At 47.4% G+C, this 22,652-nt stretch overlaps 1 protein-coding gene across 1 annotated transcript in view; it reads left to right on the plus strand.

Moving 5' to 3' along the window:
• The first annotated feature begins 532 nt into the window (after positions 1 to 532).
• LOC102375395 (alpha-2-macroglobulin) overlaps positions 533 to 22,652 on the plus strand; it is a 52,611-nt gene continuing 30,491 nt past the window's right edge. The window contains exons 1-13 of the mRNA XM_006032632.3: positions 533 to 712; positions 2,763 to 2,946; positions 7,534 to 7,690; positions 8,025 to 8,077; positions 9,521 to 9,541; positions 11,996 to 12,164; positions 14,273 to 14,357; positions 15,287 to 15,410; positions 16,634 to 16,748; positions 16,938 to 17,047; positions 17,444 to 17,605; positions 17,970 to 18,197; positions 22,519 to 22,582. Coding sequence (XP_006032694.1) covers positions 624 to 712; positions 2,763 to 2,946; positions 7,534 to 7,690; positions 8,025 to 8,077; positions 9,521 to 9,541; positions 11,996 to 12,164; positions 14,273 to 14,357; positions 15,287 to 15,410; positions 16,634 to 16,748; positions 16,938 to 17,047; positions 17,444 to 17,605; positions 17,970 to 18,197; positions 22,519 to 22,582 — 1,561 coding nt within the window. The 5' untranslated portion in view covers positions 533 to 623. The remainder of the gene's footprint in view (positions 713 to 2,762; positions 2,947 to 7,533; positions 7,691 to 8,024; positions 8,078 to 9,520; positions 9,542 to 11,995; positions 12,165 to 14,272; positions 14,358 to 15,286; positions 15,411 to 16,633; positions 16,749 to 16,937; positions 17,048 to 17,443; positions 17,606 to 17,969; positions 18,198 to 22,518; positions 22,583 to 22,652) is intronic.

The raw sequence follows: 22,652 nt of genomic DNA on the forward strand, positions 1-22,652 counted from the left end.
CTTTTAACTTCTGTCATTACTGTTTTCCTGATCTCCAACTATTTCCTTTTTCACAGACAGCCTCTTTTTTACCATGTATTCTATCACTGTAATGTCTCCCTTTGGCCTCCTCCCTGCTCTGCCCCGCCCTTTCTTTCTTCCCCCTCCCTTACCTGCTTTACCTTTTCTTTCTAATTTCTACCTATTTACATCCCCACTTTTAGCTTTTCTCATTCCTTGGAGTTTTAGCAGAGACTCCCTATGTCTGAAGAAGGGTGACTGCACCCGAAAGCTTGCCAAGAACTTTTTTCGAACTACTCAGTTGGTCTAATAAAAGATATCACATCTAGTCAAAGAACCTTGCCTGAAGATGTCTCACCTGAACACATCCAGTCAATGCTCTGGCAGTGTCTGGACCCTCTCTCTGCTGTAATCCAAAGATACTGCCTGTAGTTTCTCCTCACATTCCTCTCCCTGTTGCCAGGAAAGTCCTGGCCCCCAGCCATTATTGCATCTGTCCTGTGGGCTGTTTGCAAAGAGCAATATAAAAGGGCTGACCCAACAGAGAGAGAGGGGGCAGTGCTAGGTGCAGGGGACCAGACTGCCTGCCTGCCTGCCTTGCTCACCAGGTCCTGCTCTGCAACATGGGGAAAGACAAGCTCTCCTTCAGCCCAAGCATCGTCCTCCTCCTCCTCTTCTTCTTCCCTGGAGACACCTCGGCCACCACCGAACCGTAAGCTATGTGCACAGAGCAGACTCTTACTGTCTTTCCTTTCCTGTCCTTTCCTTTCCCTCCTTCCTGACACTGGTACACCATTCTCCACACAGCTCTGCCCGTGCCCCTCACTCCTGCCCTGCAGCCCCCTGCTCGTCCAGCCCTGGGCTCCTCACCCAGCTCTGCCAGTGCCCCTCATTTCTGCTCACAGCCCCCTGCCATTTGAGTCCCGGGCACCTCACGTAGCTCTGCCACCGCACCTTCTTTATCCCAGTCCACATGGCCCTCACGGGCTATACTCCTACCTAAAAGTCTTCAGGTGTTTGGCTTTCCCTGAAGCTGGGCATCGGGGCAGCTTCCTTGTAATCTCTCCCCCATAGTTCCCCTGCCTGTGACTGAGTGCCCGATCATTTCTCTCCCCTTTCTCATCTTTCTTTAAAGCCAGTGTGTTTCCCTTGGCAGTTTCCAAGGTGCTTGTGCCCAGAGAGAGTCTGTGACCTAGATTCAGCTCTGCTGGCACAGGCTCCGGCAGGGAAACGCTCTAGTGCAACACGCCCCCGGAGCACTTGGGATGTGCGGCACAGCTGCTCCCTCCCCTCTGCAGGGTCTGAGGAGATGCTGCGCTGTGGGGTAGCCAGCTCGTGGCTTGAGTCCAATTACCTGCTAGAGTTGCAAAGTTTCCTTTGGAAACCCTCAGCAGAGATTTCAGCTGTTCCCCTCCCAGGGATATGCCCATCTCCTGAGGCCCCCAAAACCCACCTAGAAGGGAGCCCAATCTCCTGGGCCCCCTACAGACATGGCCTAGCAAACTGTCCCTGCCCCCAAAGCTTAATTTCCAGATGCGCAGGGCAGACGGCTGGGGAAGAGGGATGTGGCACCGTGTGCGGGAACAAAGGGCATGGTCATGCACCTATTTGGGGGAGGCATGTGTATTAATTAGAGGAAATCAGGTAAAGAGAAAGAAAAGTGAGGGGAAGGAGGACACTGAGGTGAAGGGTGGGGGGAGGAGAGGGCAGGTGTCCAGGGGTGCTGAGGAGAAGCAGCTGTGAGAGAGGAGTTGGGAGAAGGTTGGGGCCAGCATTGTCTCTGCTCAGGACAGAGACAGCCCAGTCAGAAAGGCTCGGTGGCCTCATTCATGCTGCCTCCCACCCTGCTGGGGAGCACCACCGCAATGACAAAGTCGCCTCGGGTTCAGTGCCATTCCCGAGCTTAGACATGCTTATTGGCTGGTGCCTAGAGCTTCTTGAATGGCAGCCGTGTGACATTTCTGTGGCTATTAGCACACCTGAGGCTGGGGCTGGGAGCAGGGCCTTGGGCAGGGGTGCTTTCAGAGCAGTGCTCCCTAGCTCTGTTGCAGGCAATGTAGACATTTTCTGAGGGGCCAGAGGTCCCTGCTGTGGCCGTGGCTGCCTCCGGCTGGAGGTTCTGGCCGGGGGCCGTCTTCCTGCTCTGGCTGCTTTAAACAAGTGTTCCTGGCAACAAGAGTCACTAACTGGTCCCTCTTCCTGAGTAGAGAGACCTGAGGAAGAGCACAATGGTACCTAAAAGCTTGTCTAAGTCTATCCCAACTCTGCAGGTGGTCCAATAAAAAATATCACCCCTGTTCCATTTCAAATCCCTCCTTTCTGCAAGTCCATTCATATTAGCTGACAGAGTGGGATGTTGCCTGTGAAGGCTAATGCCTTTTTATGGTGCCACCCTGCCCTACCTTCTGCTGTTTGAGGCAATGTTCACAGTTAGCTTCCAAAGAAGGCTGCCAGAGCAAAGTCTCAGCATCAGCTGCACAGGGCCTGTGCCCTGGCTTGTGAAATAACAATTCAGTATTCCTCAAGGCTGGGCAAGTTGTGTGTCAGGAGTCCCAAATCAAATACATTGTGTTGGGGAAGCATGTCCTGTCCTGGCCACAAACTGCTTCCTGTGCAAGTCCTCGTGAAAACTCCCCATAGATGGAACCACTGCTAAGGGTTCCCAATGGGATCAGTCTATCAAACCAGTCCATTTCCTTTCATTAACATATTTGTCCAGTACATATCCCTGCCTCACTGATCTGGGCCTTTCACCTCCTCAGGCAGTACATGGTATTAGTGCCTTTCCTTATCCAAACTGAGGTTTCGAATGAAGTCTGCATCCAACTGAGCTACCTCAATGAGACCGTGACTCTTAGTGCCACACTGGAACACACTGGGGGGAACAAGAGCCTGATTGAAGACGTGGTAGCTGAGAAGGACCTGTTCAAATGCATCTCATTCAAAGTGAGTATCGGGCACCAGTGAGGGTCATTGCCTCTATTATCAATATGCTCACAAGCTAGAAAAAAACACTACATAGACCAATGTCATCATAAAATACTATAGGTGTGGACATAAAACATGTTTATTTTGCAGTATCCTCAATTTACTCTGGAGAAAAAATAGAGCAGGTACACGACACACAGTATTTACTTTGGAGGAAATGCTGTTCTCCAGGGTAAAGTTCTTTTGAAGAAATCAAAAGTAAATTTACTCTGGAGAAAGGAACCTGGTGTGTTTGTCAGGAGCCTGTTTCCACTGTCAGTATCACTCCAGAACAGCCATTTGCTCAGTGCAAACCAGGTCCCCTCAAATACCCATATAGATTTCATAGACATTAGGGGCTAGAAGGGACCTCATGAGATCATCAGGCAAGAAGTCTGCAGGGATCAAATGATCCCAGCAATATAAATGTCCAAATGCCTTTTGAATGAGTCAAGAGTAGGTGCTTGAACCACCTCTAGGGCGAGTCTGTTCCAGATCTTGGACACTTAGACTGTAAAGAAGTTTTTCCTTACATCAAGTCTGAATCAGCCTTCTAGAAGTTTGTGGCAGTTAGACCTAGTTATCCCTTGGGGAGCCCTGGTGAACAACTGTTCTCCCAGATCCTTGTGCACCCCCCTTATATACTTATAGGCAGCCACCATGTCCTCCCTGAGCCTTCTGTTCGCCAGGCTGAAGAGTCCCATGTCTAATAGTTTCATAGTTGGTAGGGTTGGAAGGGACCTGAGCAGATCATCAAATCCAACCCCCTGCCATGGGTAGGAAAAAGTACTGGGGTCAAACAAATGTCCCTCAGCCTCTCCTTGTAAGTCTTGCTCTCTTGGACTTTGATCATATGGGTGGCTCTCCACTGGACTCTCTCGAGCTTACCCACATCCCTTCTGAAGTGGGGGGCCCAAAACTGGATGTAGTACTCCAGGTGTGGCCTCATTAAGCAGGAGGATTACTGCGCTGAATAAAGCAGGAGGATGATGTCCCTGGTTTTGTTTCAGATGCATTGGTGGGAGCCATTGGGGGATGCATCCCAGAGTTTGCTTTTTTTTCCCAGCCACAGCATCGTATTGGTGGCTCATGTTCATCCTGTGGTCAATCAAGACCCCCAAGTCTCTTTCGGTCATGGTGCTAGCAAGCGTAGCACCACCGAGCCTATAAGTATGATGCTGGTTTTCCTCCCAAGGTGGAGCACCCCGCATGTCTCTATTTTACATGCCATCAGGTTTTGGTCCGCCCACTTTACAAGCATGTTCAGGTCGACCTGTATCCCCAGCCTGTCCTCCAGTGTAACCACCTTCCTCCATAGTTTAGTGTCTTCTGTGAACTTTGCCAGTCCACATCTAACACCCAAATCCAGATCCTTAATGAAGATATTGAAGAGTACAGGCCCGAGCACTGAGCCCTGGGGGACTCCACTGGTAATCTTGCGCCATGTTGATTTGTTCCCATCAACTAGTACCCTTTGGGTCTGACCCGGGAGCCAGCTTCCCAGCCATCAGACCGTGAGATGGTTGAGGCCACAGTTCTCCAGCTTAACCATGAGGACATCATGGGAGACCAAGTCAAAGGCCTTCTTGAAATCCAGATAAATGACATCAACCTCATTTCCCTTGTCCAGGCAATGCATTATGTGGTCATAGAAGTAGATGTGGTTGGTCAGGCAAGACCTTCTAGTAATAAAATCACGTTGGCTGTCTTTCAGTAGGTTGCCTTCCATTAGCCTGTTGCTGATGGATCCCTTGATAATTTTCTTCAAGATCTTTCTAGGGATAGACATCAGATTGATAGGAGTGTAATTCCCTGGATCTTCTTTCCTCCCTTTCTTGAAGATTGGTACCACGTTGACTCATTTCCAGTCTTCCAGTACATCATCCAAGCACCATGAGCTTTCAAATATCTTGGCCATAGGGCATGCTATGATGTCTGCCAGCTCTTTTAAGACTCTTGGGTGCAATCCATCCAGGACCGTGGACTTACGGATATTCAAGTCTCTTGAGGTGTTCTCTCACCTAATCTACATCAACTGTGGACCCATCTCCCGAGGCCTGGATGCTGTGCGTCCTGGCTGACAGTGTGACCCCCTTGGGCAGGTGGCAAACTGATGCAAAGTAATCGTTTAGGAGATTAGCCTTTTCTTGGGCGTCAGATGTCAACTCCCCCATTTGATCTTGCAGGGGGCCAATGTTGCTTTTGTTCTTCCTCTGGCTTCCCACATATCTGAAGAATGACTTTTTGTTATCCTTGATTTTGGTGTCTAGCCTGAGTTTGGTTGCTGCCTTGGCTTTTCTGGACCGCTCCCTACAGGTACAGGCTAGTGCTGAGTAGCCCTCCTTGGTGATGATTCCAGTTTTCCATCTGGTGTAGGCTTCTCTTTTTTGTTTCAGGAGACTCAGAAGTTCCCTGTTGAGCCAAAGGGGCTTCCCTGACCTCTGACTGCATTTCATGCAGTACGGGACGGACTTCCCTTGAGCGTTGAGTTCTTTAGGAACAGCCATTCCTTATGGACTCCCCTTCCTAGGGGGCCATGGTCCCTTAGTGCCTGACTGACCAGTTTCTTAAGTTTGTGGAAGTCAGCCTACCCAAAGTTGAGGATATTTGTTTTACTGAGGGATTTGCCCAACCTGAGTTGGACAGAGAAAGTAATCAGATCATGGTCGCTGTCACCAAGCTTGCCCTCTATCCTCAGATCACTCACCAGATCATCCCCTTTGGCCAGAACCAGACTCAGCAGTGCTTCTCCCCTAGTTGGCCCATAGACCTCTTGCATCAGGTACAGGTCGTCAGTGCAGGCGAGGAAGTTACGTGATCAGTCAGACCTGGCCATGTGCTCTTCCTACAAGATGTCAGGGAGGTTGAAGTCTCCCATGGTGATCATACATCAGGAACGTGTGGCCTTGGCCAGTTCCCTATTGAATTCAATATCCAGTTCTTCTCGGTTTGGAGGTCTGTAATTGACTCCTATGAATATACCCCCTTCCCCATGCTCCTCCTGTATTTTAACTGAGAGTGTCTCAAGACGCCCTCCATGATTAATGAACTCAGTTGGAAGGGAAGTGTACTGCTCCTTGACATAGAGAGCTACGCCCCCACTCCTCTTCCCAACACGATCTCACCTGTAGAGGTTATAGTCTTCTATACCTACCAACCAGGTGTAGGAGGAGTCCCACCATGTCTCCATTATCCCTACGAGCTCATAATCTTTATCGGTCAGGAGAAGGGCCAGCTCTTCTTGCTTGTTACCCAAGCTCCTGGCATTTGTGTACAGGCAGTTGAGTCTGCCATGGGAAGCCGTAGGCTTCCTTATGTGATGGGATGTGACCTTTTCTTGGGCTCTCGTCTGAGTGGGTTCCCTTGAGCTACCTAAGCTGTTACTATTGTGACTGGCATGACCTAGACTAGAGCTGTTAATTGACCACCCGTCCTCCAGTGATCTTAGTTTAAAGCCCTGTTGAGTAGGTCAGCCATTCTGGCCGAGAAGAGCTTCTTCCCTTTCCAGGTGAGGTGGAGGTGCTCTGGGTGCCAAATGCTGGAATAGCACCTACTTAGGGAAGCCAGCTTGGGAGACCTGGTCCCATGTCCACTCCTGACTGCAAGATGTATTTAATGCAAAGTAAAATCCAGGGTAAATTACTACAAGGTAAATGTGTTGTATATACACACCCTATGGGAGCCTGAGGTTGGAGACTTTCAAGGAAAGCTGAGGTTGCTGCAGGAAGTTGTGTGGGTAATGCTTGAGGCCTGATTTTCCTCAGTCCATTCTGAACAAAATGCTCCAGAATGCTGCTGGGAAATGCCTGCTACAAGACAGGGTGGGCATGGCTCTGTGGTGGGATTGCTGAACAAAGCCAATCCAAAACTTAAGGTATGACACCCCATTTCTTAGGGGTCTCTATTAGCCTCAGGGTAAAATTGAAATGGAAGAACCAGCAGGAGCACTGAAGAAATCAGAGAAGTTCCTAGAAAGAGAAGCTCATGAGCTGTACTTTTCCCTCCCTATGGGGCCAGTTCATAATTGTTCCCTGTAGCACACAAGGCTGGCTGCTGAAGAGCATGAGAACATGAACCCAGCACTGGAATAATTCATGGGGAGAAACTTCCTGTTAGCATAAATCATTGGGTACCACAGCTGTTAGGACCTGATCCCTGGCAATAAGAATATAAAAGAGGGAAGAGAAATCACTCCTAGTGATGAAAGAAGGTAGTGTGAGGAGTGATAGCCTCAAAGAAAAACTCAACTTAAGACACTGGGATAAACTTCTTGAAACTGCGAGCTACTGGGAAGAGATGGAGGCACCATCCTGGGAGACAGGAGAGGTGGCAGGGCAGAGACTCACAAGAAAGGTGGGGGCAGCTATACCACCATTAGAGAGATGTCAGTGGAATAGAGAAGGCATTCGTGGGGAGGGAGAGGAAAAGTCTTGTAGGATCCAGGGTGAAACCAGACTGGGTGATTCTAGAGGACTGTTTTTCTCAGGCCATAAAAATCTCTAGCGTCCAGCGGCTGCATGCAGCAGGGTGGGTTACTAATGTAGCTGTTTTCTCACCGTTCTGCAGCTTCCCAGATTGAATAGCACGGCAGAGGCATTTCTCAGTGTGCTGGTGAAGGGACTGACACTGAAGTACCAGAGCCGAAAATCTGTGCTGGTGACAGACCCGGAGAGCTTGGTCTTTGTTCAGACGGACAAACCCATCTACAAACCAGGACAGAAAGGTACGGGGAGCTGGGTAGGTAGTCCCAGTCAGAGGAGGGGGATCTTCTCCTTCTCTAGACCCCCAACATCCCCCAACATCCGATCTGTGCTGGGAAGCCCAGGGTGCTGGGAAGCCCAGGGTTTAGCAGAGCCCACAGCAAACCATCCTCATGTTGCTGCCCACCTGATGACAAAGCCGGAAGCATGGGGTACATGTATCATCTCTGCCACCTGCCCAGCAGGCATTGCCATCAGGTTAGGAGTATGCAAAGTGTCTGATATAGTGGCTGATGGTTGCAGAAAGAGTGGCTGCAACGTTAACAGCAAAAACCCCTCTGTTCCTCTCTCCCTCAGTTCTGTTCCGGATCGTCTGCCTGGACAACGACTTCCGGCCCCTGAACAAGAAGGTAGGGCTGTGATCCTCACTCCTCATTAACCGCAAGCAAAATGATATATGAATGATGATGACCCCCTCAGAGTCCTCTGCAGTTTCTGAGGAACCTTTTCTATCCATGATCTAAAACAAATGCTGCCCCAGAGGCATAACCAGTAGGTTTTGCACCCTGGAAAGCAGGGGCAGTGGCAGTGGCTGAGCGGGCAGTGGCAGCAGTGGCTATCGCTCTTGCCTACTTCTAAATGAACACCCAAGGCTGGTGCCCCCAACCTTGTGCTGCCCTTTTACTCCTCGTGTGTTTTACTCCTCATCTCTCTCCATTCATCGATTCAGGAGTCTAAATCCACTTATGGAGGTCCCTGCAGCTCCATCTTGAGCATTGCTGATAATTAATATTCAAAGTGAACTCCCCACCCCTAGGCACTGATGCTCTGATTGGCTCCTTGTTGAACTAGGTCTCAGCCTACTGTCCTGTGTAATTTTCTGAACTGTTTAGATACCACCAGGATGAAAAGCAGGTCTGAGAGACTGTCTTGAGGTTTTTCTCACTTGGGATCATTGTTACAAGTCCATTATTGGCTCTGCAGTTGCAGCATTTTACTCATTCAGCTGGGTTGTCTTGTATCTTGCCATTGTGTCGTGCATCTTGCATCAAACCTCACTCTGGTTTGAAATGCAAAGTTGAAATGGGATCTGTAGGTCTTCTACCCTGAAAAAAACAATTACCTATATACAGATCTTGACTTCCCCAAAGCCTTCAGCTCACCACATGAGTATTTATGTGTATCTCAGTCAAAATGTTGGACATTATGGGCAAATGCAGTAGCGAAATGTACTGTCTAAAACTATGTTCTCACTTCTGCTACAGCTGGGCACAGAAATACCTAAGGTTTTGCAAGTGCATCACTGTTTAGTCAGGGCAACACTGAATCAGGCTTGGTATAAAAAAGCAAGTAAAATGTGACAAAAAGGGGACTAGAGCATTTAAAGACCTTTTTAAATCTAGCCTCAAGAAGGATTTTCAAAAGCATGTAAGCAGCCCATAATTTCCATTGAATTTGATGGATTAAGTGGAATAAGTGAAACTGCACAGAAGTGTTCTTAGCTGGAGTTAGGGAGAAACAGCCCCTAGCCCTTAACTTCACACCCAAGCTTGTTTGCAGTAACTTCCCCAGGTAGGCTGGCTCTTAACCTCCTCAGCCTCCACCCCATTTTGGAAAATGGCACCCCAAAATCTCTAAACTAAAAGGACGGTGGTAAAAATCACAGCTGTGTCAACTTAACCAGTTTGGGTTAAAAATATTAGACAGCATTACTGGTGTTTGCCTTGAGATAATTCAGAACAAGGGAAAGACACAATGCTAAGGGAAGGAAAGCAAAAATGTACTGTAGCTGACTTCCATACAAGACTAACCTTTATTTCTCACTCTGGATTTCTGTGTTTTTTTCCCTACAGTTTCCTTTAGCCTACATTCAGGTAAGTGGCTGAATTTACTTTTATTCTCACCACTCTCAGCTTTAAAGCCAGAGCTGCCCCTTGGATGTGAACGTGGGCAGCAAATCAGGGAGGGCATTTATAGTGGCAGAGGTTCCAGCTCTCATATCCCACCCAGCTTCAGCACTTGAGCTGCACAGGAAAAACGATGGATGTGTGACATGTTATACTGCTTTAAATCATTTAAAGAGGGCTTAAAATGGTTAGCTTGTCAAAATAAGGGCTGTTTTGCACAAATTAACTACCCCTGTAACTACTGGATTAAGGGGTTTGCTTTTATAATGCACTAGGTACATCAGTGTGCCCCCTTGCACAGACTTCACCACGCCTATGAAAGTTTGCTTTATATCAGCATAGGTAATTCCTCTTCCTGCACTGAAGTAAGCCTTACTGGTATAAGGCACCATGATATCATTTTATGATTGGATTTAAACTAGAAAAGAAATTGTACCATTTAAATTATACTGTCATACATAAAGCAGTATCAGTTATGTAGATAGACAAGCTCTGGATCAGTGTGAGTCCCAACCAGGGTGCTGCGGCACATTGGGGTGCCTTGAGATCCTTTCAAGGATGCCAGAAGATGTCATGCAGCATTAGGACTCTTAGGTGTGCACACATGAGTCGTAAGATAAACCCAGAGATTTCAAATAGGAATCCATAGTGTCAAGAGCAGTCTGCCCTTCTGTGGTCTTTATGAGTTTTTTGCAACAAAACAATTGCTCTCGTATTTTTGCATCCAGGAGAGACTGGATGCAAGATGGGGATTCCTGCCTCCTGAAGAAAACCCTATTGTATAATCCCTTTGAAAAATGGATCAAGCTGTATCTTAAAAGCAGCTATTCCAACCCTTTCTGAGGGTGAAAAGAATATATAGGAAAGGGGGAAAGCTTAATTGGGGGGAAGGATAAATGAGGCATAAAGACAGAAAAGCCCAAGTATCATGAACATTTTCTGCAGTTTTGCAGCCCTTGGTGGTAAGGTCACTTCATCCTTGTCCAAGGCAAGCTGGACTGCAGGCTTTCATGTGCTGTGGGGCAGTGATTGTGGCAGGGCTGTGGGGCTTGTTACCTAAGGGTGCTACTGTGCCTCATGGTGCAAGGGGTGGGGGGAGGAGGGGAAGCCTGCTCTCTCACCCCTTCTCCCTGACCTGGCACTGGGGTGTCATTCACATCCCCTTTTACCTGGCTGCTGGATAAAATTTCAGTGAAGTGAATCCAGTCCATCAGCAGTCACTCACCCCAGGCTATCTAGAGTAAACAGACTTTTGAAGGCAACCCAGATGACAGATTAAACAGGGAAAATGGGAGATAGTGAACATTAACCCAGTTGCTGAGGGGCCTGGAAAGGGTATGCCCTTCTGTGTACATCTCTTGTTTACTCTGATTGTTGCTGTCTGCTCAATTTGGGCTGAGCGTAGAATTCAGAACCAGGCTAAGAGCTGGCCACGGCAGGTCTGGTTTGGTTTATTAACAAGTAATTCATAATGACTAATCCTCCGCTTTTCCAAAGATGGGGTTTCAGCTCTGGGCTCCAGGCTTGCACTCAGCCTTCCTCCACAGCCCGGGAGAGAAAGTTCTGACCTGGATGCAAAATGATGGTCTTATCTGTCCAGTTACACCCTGCCCCCTCCCCAGCACTCCCTCCCAGTGCACTCCAGAGCATTGGTCCCAGCCCACACACAGATACAGCCAGAACCAGTGGTGTTCAACCTTCCTGGCATGCAGGCTGGATGAGTGGGGCGCAGTCGGTCTGCAGGCTGGATACTGGCATGCAGGACTAGGTCTGTAGACCGACCCCATTTGCCAGATCCTGCCAGCAGGCTGTACTTTGAGCCCCACTGGCTAAGGCCAGTGCAAGTAGCATTCCCATAGCCCATTGCCTCTGTCTGGGGAAGGATTTCCTCAGCCTGTCGCAAGCTGTGCACCTCCTTCTTCAGCAACATTGATCCCTAGTCCTCACAGTGAAAATCCTGACCCAGAGAAATCTAGCCTGCAGCTTGTGCACGACAAGTAGGGGCTCGTTTCAGCTTCCTCCCTCTCTCTGGCTTCCTCTCCGCCATGTTATCATGGCTTCCTCTGTCTAGCCTTGCACCTTCCTTTCTCCTCTCTGCATGGGCTGGGTCTGTGTCGAGGAGCGGGTGAGGAGGCACAGACAGTTGAACGTGTTCAAGTGGTGCTATCTGCATGTTCAGTTGCACAGGATTTAGTGGATGAGTGCCCCTCTCTGCAACTCCTGCCAGAGGTCTGAATATTTACAACAGGGAACGAATGAGCTGGGCATGCAGCCCTTCACCATAGCTGAGGCAACTAATAGTGCATTTACTGCATTTGTACCTGACAATGTATCACCCCTATGCAGTCCCTGTGAGCCTCCTGCCATGCAGTTTCTCTGATGGTAACTGAATGGCTCAGATACTTTGTGTCCTTCTTCCAGGATCCCCAGAGGAACCGTGTGTACCAGTGGCAAGGGGTGGAATTGACTGGGGGCCTCATCCAGCTCTCCTTCCCCCTCACCTCGGAGCCCATCCAAGGGCAATACAAAGTGGTGGTGCAGAAGGACTCGCTGGAAAACGTAGAACACTCCTTTTCTGTGGAGGAATACGGTGAGGAAGGGGAGTAGGATGCTGGCCGGGGTGGGCTCTTAATTCAGAGGTCCCTTGGGTGTGGCATCGGGTAAGCAGAAAACAGAGATAACTGTCAAAACAGTAGCTGCCTTTGGTGGCATGTAGCTTTTCCTGTCTAGCTCTTGAAACCACCAGGGTCACTGTTTGTTGTAATCCTGGCTGTGCTGGGAAACTAATGCACAAGGCCCACCTTTCAGGCTTCCTGGATTTGGGTGGTGACTATAGTCTCAGTGTGCAGTGCTATGCCCTTTATTTTTGTCTAATGCTTTTCATGCTTGTTGTGTGCAACACACTGTATTGGGTGCAAAGCAAGCCAAGCTAATGCTGTGTTACGGTGGCATGCATTGTCCCTCATGTGCTCTTTCAATGCAATTTGTTTGGTTTTTTTCCTTCCAGCCTTAAACCTTATTTTAAAATATTTCTGGCTGGAAATCAAGCATGGAAAACTTCTGCTTCAAGAGAAAATATTTTGGAAATTGCACGAGGAAGTGAAAATGAAGCCAGAAAGGGAGATAAATTATTGATGAAGGCACTTGGCAAACTTAGTTGTTGTGATTGCCACTAATCATTCAAGAAGAGAGAAATTACAGCTTGTCCTTCAAGCTGAATATGAGCCAACAATGTGCTCTTATTGCCAAAAAAACTCCAACAGCATGTTGATTTTATGAGCAGGAGTGTCCCTTGCAAATCATGGGAAGCGATTCTTTTCTTGTATTTAGCAGTGGTGAGGCCTCACCTAGAGTACTGTGTCCAGTTTTAGGCCCCACATTTCAAGAATGATGTGGACAAATTGGAAAGAGTCCAATGCCAAGCAACAAAAATGATTAGGCGCCTGGGAGGCAAAATATATGAGGAAAGGATAAAAGAACTCAGGTTATTTAGTCTGGAGAAGAGAAGACTGAGTAAGAGAGATTTTGTAACAGTCTTCAAATATCTGAAGAGTGATTGATTATAGAGAGATGGAGATGGGCTTTTCTCTGTGGCTGCAGGAGTAGGAGTAATGACCTCAAGCTGAAGCTGAGGAAATTTAGGTTGTACATAAGAGGAATGTTCTGACTATGAGGCTGGTCAACAACTGGAACAGGATACCTAGAGAACCTGAGAACTCTCAATCCATGAAAATTTTTAAGAGCAGGTTGGACAGACATTTGGCTGGGATGTTTAGTCAGGGATGATCCTGCCTTGAGCAGAGGGCGGAACTAGATGACCTTGTAAATTCCCTTCCAGCCCTACTTTCCTGTGACCTTAGGTAGGGAATAACAGATGTTTTTTACATTTCTTGGAATAATTTTTATCGCACTTTTTTGATGCATGGATACCTGGAAGGTAAGGCTTAATATTCAGGCCATGTTAGCTCATGCCTTGCTTCTGTCAGTTCACAGTGATGCAAAGTAGCCAGGACAATTGCTGCTTTGCATCACTTGAACAGCGCAAAACAGCCAGAACAAGCCAGTGAATCTGATCCTTTTAATTGTGTGCATTCTTTGCTGAGGATGTGGAAAGACAATGTGTTTACCCAAAGTAACTTATCTTATTTCTTGGGATCCTACATGCAGCCATCTATGGGGAGGTGCATGAAGTAAGTGTTATTAGAGCACGTCTTCACTGGGCATCAGGGCAGCAAGAAACAGCCTGTTTGCCACAAATGGCAACCCTTGAATAAGCTGGAAACAGATGATACTGACATCAGTATAGCTTACCCTGGTGTAGTTTTACCTTTGAATTTTCCCAGGGTAGTTCTACACCATATCTGAGTAAGCTACTCGGGTGTATGGCTGTTCATGATTTGTCTAATTCTTATTACGAAGTGAAGGGCAAGGAACCAGGCTGGGGAGCAAAGTTGAGTGTACCTTTCTCCACAGTTTTCTGATCTGTGGTCCAGATCCTTAGCAGGTGTAAGCTGGCAGAGCTGCAGTGAAGGTCATGGGACCATGATGGTTTATTAAAGGCTGAGAGCCTGGCTCTGAGGGTGTGGGGTAGAAGAGGAGGGGGAGTTCCTGGGCTTTTTACGTAGTAGGGAAATGAGAGCATTGTAGACCAAAGTCCTCCTTGTTGTTCAGCTTCTGATCTACTTCTTTTCTCTCCAGTGTTGCCCAGGTTTGAAGTGCTGGTGAAGCTGCCCAAGGTGATCACTATCAATGAGGAGGAACTGCAAGTGTCCGTCTGTGGTCTGTGAGTAAAAGAGTTCCTACCTGCGTGCCCATCCTTTTCTTCCTCCTTAGGAGCATGGAATCTAGAGTGGGAAAAGACCCTTTGCATCAAACTTCCCTCCACGCCAGGACCCCAGTGCTGCATCATCTCTCCCTGCATATTCATTCATAGATTTTTTTTATAAATCTGCCAGGAGATGAGTCTTGTCCCTTTCCTTCAGGATGTGATGCCACAACCTTCTAGAAATATGTAGCTGAAAATTCCCCTTTCCATTCTCCTTCATCAGACCTCAATGCAATATACTTATCAATCATTCCCTGTCCTTCAGATAGTCATAGATGGATATCACATCCCTACTTAAATATCCCTGAACTAGGCTCTGCAAATATAACACCGTTGTCCTTTCCTCATAAATCACTCCCTGTAGGCCCTGATCACTTCATCTACACTTCTTTGAACTTCCTCCAGTTTGTGAATGACTTTCTAGTAAAGAGATGCCCAGAACTGAGCATAATTTTCTAGGAACACTCTATCACAGGGATAGGTAGTGACGACCCCTCTCTGTATGGTTATAGGGAGGCCCCTCACCGAGGTTGTCACTGCACAAGTTAATTCACTATCTCCTAAGTCCCACAGGTGGGGTGAGATCATGTCCAAAAGATGTAGGCAAATAGGAGGGAAATAGTCAAATAGAGACCAAGCTGTTTAAGGGACAAATGATTTTGATTGGGTAAGGTCCGATGCATAAAGGAATAGTTTTCCAAGGGAAATGGTGGAAACTCCTTCACCTGTATCAAAGAAAAATAAGATGAATGAAATGCTGAACAATAGACATTAGGAAGCCACCTGGGGGATAAGTATAAACTGGCTGACAACGTTACTTCTGTCTGTCTGTGTCTTTGTTTCCTCCTCCAGTCACTGTGAGTTTCCTTTCACCCCCATCTGCACAGGTACACCTATGGGAAACCTGTTCTTGGAGCAGTAAATGTCCGTGTATGCCGGAAGTTTTCCAGTCCCAGGTCACACTGCTATGGAGAAAGGGAAAACGCAGTATGTGAGGAATTCACCCAGCCGGTGAGTGCTGATGGTCCTGTACATATAGATTGTTAGATCCCTGTAGCACCACTTGGCCAGGGGTCTGCTCTGTATCACAGATATAATTTGTTGTTTAGGAAAAGATAAAATCCTGGCTTGGGAATATGAGAAATAGCTTGGGGGTGAAACTTGGCCCCACTAAAATAAATGGCAGCACTCCTGTTGATGTTAGTGAGGTCAGGTTTCTGGCTCAGAGATTTTCTCCCTGGCAATCAAAAAGAGAACTGGAAAGGCTTTTTTGAATGAAGAAGGGATTGGAACAGCTGGGAAACAGAGAGAAAAGCAGAAAAGGAGAAAACAAGGAGGAAGTATGAAACGTGGAAGAAAAAGAAGTCAAGAGGAAGGAGAATGAGAGAGAAGGAGGAGGCAGAGAAAATAGAAAGAGAAAGGGAAACACAAAGAAAGAGCAAAGGTGGATTAGGGGAGAGAGAGAGAATGTGCAGTGGGAGAAGGAAATATCCATGTGTGAGAGACAAAGGGAACCGAGCAGGAAAAGGCATGAGTGGAGGACAACAAAAGCAAGAGGAGGAAAAGGGAGAAATAATGCTCAATGAGAGAAAGAAAGAAAGAGACTTCTAAGGAAAGCAGACAGACAAGGACAGACACCACACTGATGGGCAGTTTCTAAAAGAGGGGATGCAGCCTCCAAATCAGGAAACCCAGGGTGACGTTATAAGTGCCTAATCATGCTCCAGGGTTGGGTGGGGGTGTTAATTAGAGTGGCTCTTGTGAGCCGCTCTAAAATGCCTGCAGCAATTAGTGATTCAGCATCTCGCATTTCAAAATGTCAGTGGGGGTGTTTTAACTAAAGCTTATTCAATGAGCTTTTGTTAAAATCCCCCCACTGCCATTTTAAAACATGAGACGCTGCAGCCCACTGGTTAAAACGCTCCAGCAGACTCAATTAATTGAATCAGCTCCAATGCATTCTGATAAGAACGCGTTGGAGCACATGTAAAAGTGCCTTCTGTTGTTTCCAAGTCACCTTGGTGGCCATTTTTTGGTTATCTACAGGGTACTTTAAGCAGTTACGTGGTCTTCTTGGAGACAAGGGAAATGAGGGAGTCAAGCAAGACCAGGCCAGTAAGATGATGGGATTAAACCAAGCAGCAGGCAGGTGCCTTGGGCATGGAGAGATCCTGTTCCATGAGGCCATGTATTGATTAGGAATTATCCTGTTTCCTCCTTTCTCCCCTGTTCAGGCAGATGCACGTGGCTGTGTCTCCAATGTGATAAAGACCAAGATATTCCAACTCCACCGAACAGGGTACCACATGAATATTGAAGTGCAAGGCAAGATCACAGAAGAGGGGACAGGTATGCATCATACTGTCTTAGTAGCATTGTAGGGCAGCTCTGCTATAGCCAGTGGGGCTGCCAGTCTGAAAGGAGAGGAAAAGGCAAAGGCCTGTTAGGTGGGAAGGCAGGAAAGGAGTACTGGAGGTGCTGTAGGTGAGAACCAAGATGCATTCATTAATAAACCTTCTTTGCTGTGCTGTTTTACAGGGGTAGAGCTAACTGGAACAGGCTCCTGTGCAATCACAAATGTCATGAGCAAAATCAGCTTTGAATACGTGGACTCTCACTACAGACCAGGAATCTTCTTTTACGGGAAGGTAGGGAGCCCTTGAGAGTCCAGGACTTGCAGTATGTTCAACCATGCAGAAGAGCATTCCAAACTGTGGTTACTGAGGGTGTCGATACAACATTGTCATTGAAGAGGATCCTGTTGCTTTCCTGGGAAGCCGTGGAGACTCTCATAGGCAGAGTAGGAGGCCCATTGGCCAGGCTCGGTACTTTAATTCCCATGTTCCTAATCAAACGGTGTGAGGCTGCGCCATCTCCCCTGTGGTACGTCACATGATCACACATGCCTGCCCCTTGTTCTGCTCCCCAGGAAGCACCCTCTGGAACCACAGAAGAGAAGTACTTAGGGCAAGTGCCCCTTAAAATTGTGGGATTGTGTTTCCCTACCTGGTATAAGCAGCAGCAATTGCTTATTTCTCCTCTAGGTGAAGATGGTGGATGGATCAAATGCTCCTTTGGCCAATGAAACAATCAAGCTTTATGTGCCTGGGGACAAGATTGATCGCAACTACACAACAGATGAGCAAGGAACTGTTTGGTTTTCCATAGACACTACAAACTTCACAGCTGCCTCCATTAATATCCAGGTCTGTGGCTAGGCAACTGAAGATACCTTTGAATGAGCTCCCTGGGAAAAATCCATGTGATTATTCAGCTATTTGCTTATCAGAAGAGGAAATGAAGAGTTTTGTCTGGGAATTTTGCTTTCCTTTCCCTCACCCTCTGTAAATCTTTTGTGTCCCTGTCTCCTGCATATGCTTCCTGTCTGGCCCTTCACTTCTTTCCCCTATTTATCCCCACAGAAGAAAGGTCACTGTAGGATTACTATATTGTAAACTTCAAAATCTACCAAGACCATTTAAAAAAAAAATGTGGTTTGCCTTATGCAATTGCATGCTACCCTTTACCCACTTTCTGATCATTGCTAAAGATGTTATTCTTCTTTTTCAGGCAAGACATAAATCTACAGAGTACTGCTACGATAGTAACTGGGTCGTTCCTGAATATGGTACTGCCAGTCACAGTGCAACTCGGTTTTATTCCCCAAGTAAGAGTTTCCTTAAAATTGAGCCCCAGCCCGAGACATTACCCTGCGACTCTGACTTGGAGGTGCGTGTGCACTACATCCTGACACCAGAGGCTGTGGGAGAGGAGGAGGAAATCACCTTTTACTATTTGGTAAGCCTGCATGTGTGTGACACAGCTGACAGACATTGCTGCGGTACAGTACAGCGCTCTCCTGCATACCAGGCAATCAGCCCCAAGCCATTAACGTGAAAAGCAGCCAGAACTCAAATGTACTACCTGTAGCAGGGGACTATGGAATTGTGACCCAGAGTCCTTTACACCCTTCTCCTGTGGCTGGAGTGCAGTTTTTGTCTGACATGGTAGAGCCACTGGTTATTAGTACATAGCCCACCCTAAGAGGCATAGTCTTGACTGAATGTTTATTGCAGACTTTTAGATCTTATAGTCTTTCACATGTGTTGATCTTGAAGTCGGTCTCTTGCTTACTGTTGCTGTTCCCACTTGTGGTGGGGGGAGAGCATCTTGCTGCCACCCTGTTGCTGCCTTCATTGTGTTAGGCTATGTCCTTTTGGTTCTCTGCGTGGCTTAGATACCTTGTATCTTCTAACCCTTCCATATCAAACATCTGAAGCTCCCAAAGGAACTGGCCTGGGCCCCATAAGTCTGAGTGAGTTTGACGTCTGCCACTTTTGCACAGTTGCCTTCAGTGTCATCCCCACTGCTGTCATGAATCTGTAGCTCACACTCCACGTCGGAAACAGTTGCATGTGCCATTTTGTGCATGGCTCCTAGGAGGTTGGACTAGCACTTGCTGCCTGTGTCTGGTGGCATCACGTCTGTGGCTCCTTTGTTGTAGGGGCTGCTTCCCTTGCTTGACATATTCTTTAAATCTTTCTGTGCCCTGCTTATCATTGATTATTTGGGCTGCAGCATGTTAGCTCTCATAAAGAACATTTTGGGTTCCCCAGATCATTGGTCCTTGTGCTGTGTTTCTGTCTCAGCCCTAGCAGGGTTTGCTGCAATGGTCCAGCATTGGACCTTTCTGTCTTTTTTTCATAAAATCACAAGAAAGTAGAGGTGGAAAGGACCTCAGAGATGACATCAGGTCCAGCCCCCTCAAGGCAGGATCATCCCTGTCTAAAGCATCCCAGGCAAGTGCTTGTCTAATCTGCTTTTAAAATGTCCAAGGATAGAGATCTCACCTCCTCTCTAGATGATTCCATGCTTAACCACTCTCAGAGTTAGAAAATCCTCTCTAATATGCAACCAAAATATCCCTTGTTGCAATCTAAGACCCCCTCCTCCTCGTCTTGTCCTTTGTGGCCACAGAGTATTCTATCATCATCCTCTTTATAACCACTCTTCAGCTATTCGAAGCCTGCTATAAAATCCCTGCCCTCTCAGCCTTCTTTTCTCTACTTCCAACCAGCCTTCTTCCAACCACACTTCTTCCAGACTTCTAGCCTCTGCCATCAGTCTCTTGGCTGTCCTTACTGGTGACACTTACTTCCCATGGCTTTTGGGTATTACGGGGATGGCTGTGTGCTGATATTCCCATTTTCTGAACATTTGGTGCTGCAGCGTACAGTCCCTGATCATTCACATCTGGGTGATTCACACTCTGCTTAGTTTGCCACTCAGCTCTTTACCACAAGTTTTACTTAAAAAGGCCGTGCTCCTCCACTTCACCAGAGCTCAGCAGCTGTCCTGCACAGGGTCAGGTTGATATTTCCAGAGGTTTACAGAGTCTCCTCTCTTTCCTGGGTGCACTATTCTCTGCACAGCTGCAGTGTCAGGGTGACAGCATGGAAAAAACCCATTTTCATAAAAGTAAAGAGTCTCTGTATTGAGAGAACTTTTTTACAGAGGTGCTGCACTCCCTGCTAGCATTCCAGACATGCAGATAGACCAGGGGTGGGCAAAATATGCCCCGCAGGCCTTATCCAGCCTTCCAGGCCATTCTATCTGGCTCATGTGGCACCTAAAAAGTTTAGATAATTAGTATTTATCTGCTCCTGCTGCCTGTCAAAAATGACAGGAGCCAGGGACAGTAGGACCCAGGGGAAGCCGGCAGGACCCAGAAGAAAGGTCAGCCCAGCCCTGCACCACCCCCAGTTCCCTCCCACCTGCCCCCCCTGCCCTCAAAAAAAGCCTCTGCCTACAGCCGCTTTCCCTGCTTCACTGAAGGGCCAGGAGCAGGAGGGGGTGTGTGTGTGCGCATGTTTGTCTCCCTATGTAATGAGGGAGGGACGAACAGTGTATGTGTGTGTGTGGGGGGGGGGGCGGGGGGTTGTGTGTGTCCATGCAATGAGGGAGGGGGGTAGAGAGAGACACAGTAATGATGGAAGGAGAGTGAGAGCATGTGTGTGTGTGTGTGTGTGTGTGTGTGTATTAATAGAATGAGTCCCAAAGGACCCCCCATCATACACATGCACCCACAGCTCCCTTGCACTGCCATACATGCAGATGCCCACACCCACACCCCCTCACACAACCCAGCCACACTCCCCCCACACACAGTTCCCCACATATCCGCATACACCCCCATGCTCCCTCACCCCACACCCACTCCCCACACACCTTTCCACCCCCCACAACCCCCGCCACATACCCACAGCCCCCTACAAACATATATCCCTCATCTTCTCCACCCCTCCCACAGTTTACAAAAGTAAGACTCCATTTTAAGCTATTGTGCAATCACCTCTATGTACACTACACAAACACATGTAAATCAGGACAAAAATATTTTTTGAAATCAAATTAATGAATGTTGTAGCTGTTTGCTTTTTAGAATATAATTTTGTACTTTTCTGGTTCCAAGATGGAAAAACCCCTTGCTGAAAGGAGTATTTCTGGGGGCAAGGGGAGGGACTTCTGGTAGAAAAAGTCGGGGGTTAGAGGGTAGGACTTCTGATCCCAAGATGGTGACAAGGGGGCGGGGCACCTGTCAAGGGGTAGGGGTACCCATGCAGCCCTTGACAGCTTGCCAAAACTTGGTAAGTGGCCCTCCACCCGAAATAATTGCCCGCCCCTGAAATAGACCAATGCTTTCCAAGCTCCTCCCTCTTATAGCCTTGGGGCATCTTTACACATGGTCTGGGGGGTATGCACTTAAGTCAGAGCAGCTCCAAGAGCCCCTTTAATTAAAGCACACATGACATCTCATGTATTCAGCATCCCTCACTTCAAAATGGCAGTGGGGGGGTTTTAATTAATGTTAGTTCAACAAGATTTAGTTAAAGCGCCCCATCACCATTTAGAAGTGCAGGGACACCGAATACACGAGATGTGGATGCTGCCGGAGCACGCTAAATAGCATGCCTCAGCAGGCTCAATTAATCGAGTGTGCTCTGACACTGTAATTACAACACATTGGAGCAGCATCCCTGCAGATGTACAGGTACTCTTTGTGCCTTGTTCGTTCAACAAGATTTAGTTAAAGCGCCCCATCACCATTTAGAAGTGCAGGGACACCGAATACACGAGATGTGGATGCTGCCGGAGCACGCTAATTAGCATGCCTCAGCAGGCTCAATTAATCGAGTGTGCTCTGACACTGTAATTACAACACATTGGAGCAGCATCCCTGCAGATGTACAGGTACTCTTTGTGCCTTCCTGCCTGCTCCACTCAGGTTGTAACACCAGCCTGTGAAAATGATGCTGATATAGCTCCACACTGCGTCCCAGCATGGATGGAACGAGCTGAGAAGAACATTTAGCCCCTTGACCTATGACTAACTAAGTGTATAGAAACATGGATATATATGAGGTATTGTCAGACCTACAGAAATCAAATGTGGACAACAGGCAGATGAAGACAGACAACACGTGGGACTGGATGAAGAGATTGGAGGCAGGCAAGGGTCTCTAGATCCTTTAATGTCAAATTGCTTACTTATTTGTGTGCACTAGAAAAGAGCATTTCTGTCTCAGATAAAGTTTCAGTAAACTCCAGGCAGAGTCTGGACTTTATGGCCCAGATCCTATTCCATCTCGTAGGTGTCTAAGTAATCTTAGGCACCTAAATGTGATCCTAGTTTACACCAGGATAATTTAGCCTTAAGCAGGAGGTTGGTCTAGATGATCACCTTCTAGTCCTGTTTTTCTCTAATTCTTTTCCTATTGGAGTCCCTGAAAAACCATTATCATGTCTTCATTTGTAAGCATTATCTTAGCCTTAAAATGAAGTCACAAAAAAGCAGTGAGAAGGAGAAGGATCCGCCCATCCACCTTTGGCATTAGTAGTTTTTCAGGGACACCAGCAGGGTGAAGTAGAATCACAAACTACTGCACAGCATTCCACACGGCTATCAGACCCTACTCCACTCCTCATATCTAAGTGAACGTAGTGTGGCATCGTCCCTTTCTCACTCATGGGAAGGTAGAATTACATTCAAGCCTCTGCACAGTGAACATTCCTCCTCCTTTCATCCACTGCTCACACAAGGGTTTTTTCTGTCATGCAGGTGATGTCAAAGGGAGAAATTGTGAGAACGGGAACTATTACAGAGCCTGTGATATCTGAGAATAGTGAGTATAAACTTGTGAACTGCTAATTGTTTTTTAATTTTCTGGTTAATTTTCACTGAACTTGTAGGGA

This window comes from Alligator sinensis, unplaced genomic scaffold (genome assembly GCF_000455745.1).
Source record: "Alligator sinensis unplaced genomic scaffold, ASM45574v1 scaffold1129_1, whole genome shotgun sequence".
Lineage (NCBI taxonomy): Eukaryota > Metazoa > Chordata > Crocodylia > Alligatoridae > Alligator > Alligator sinensis.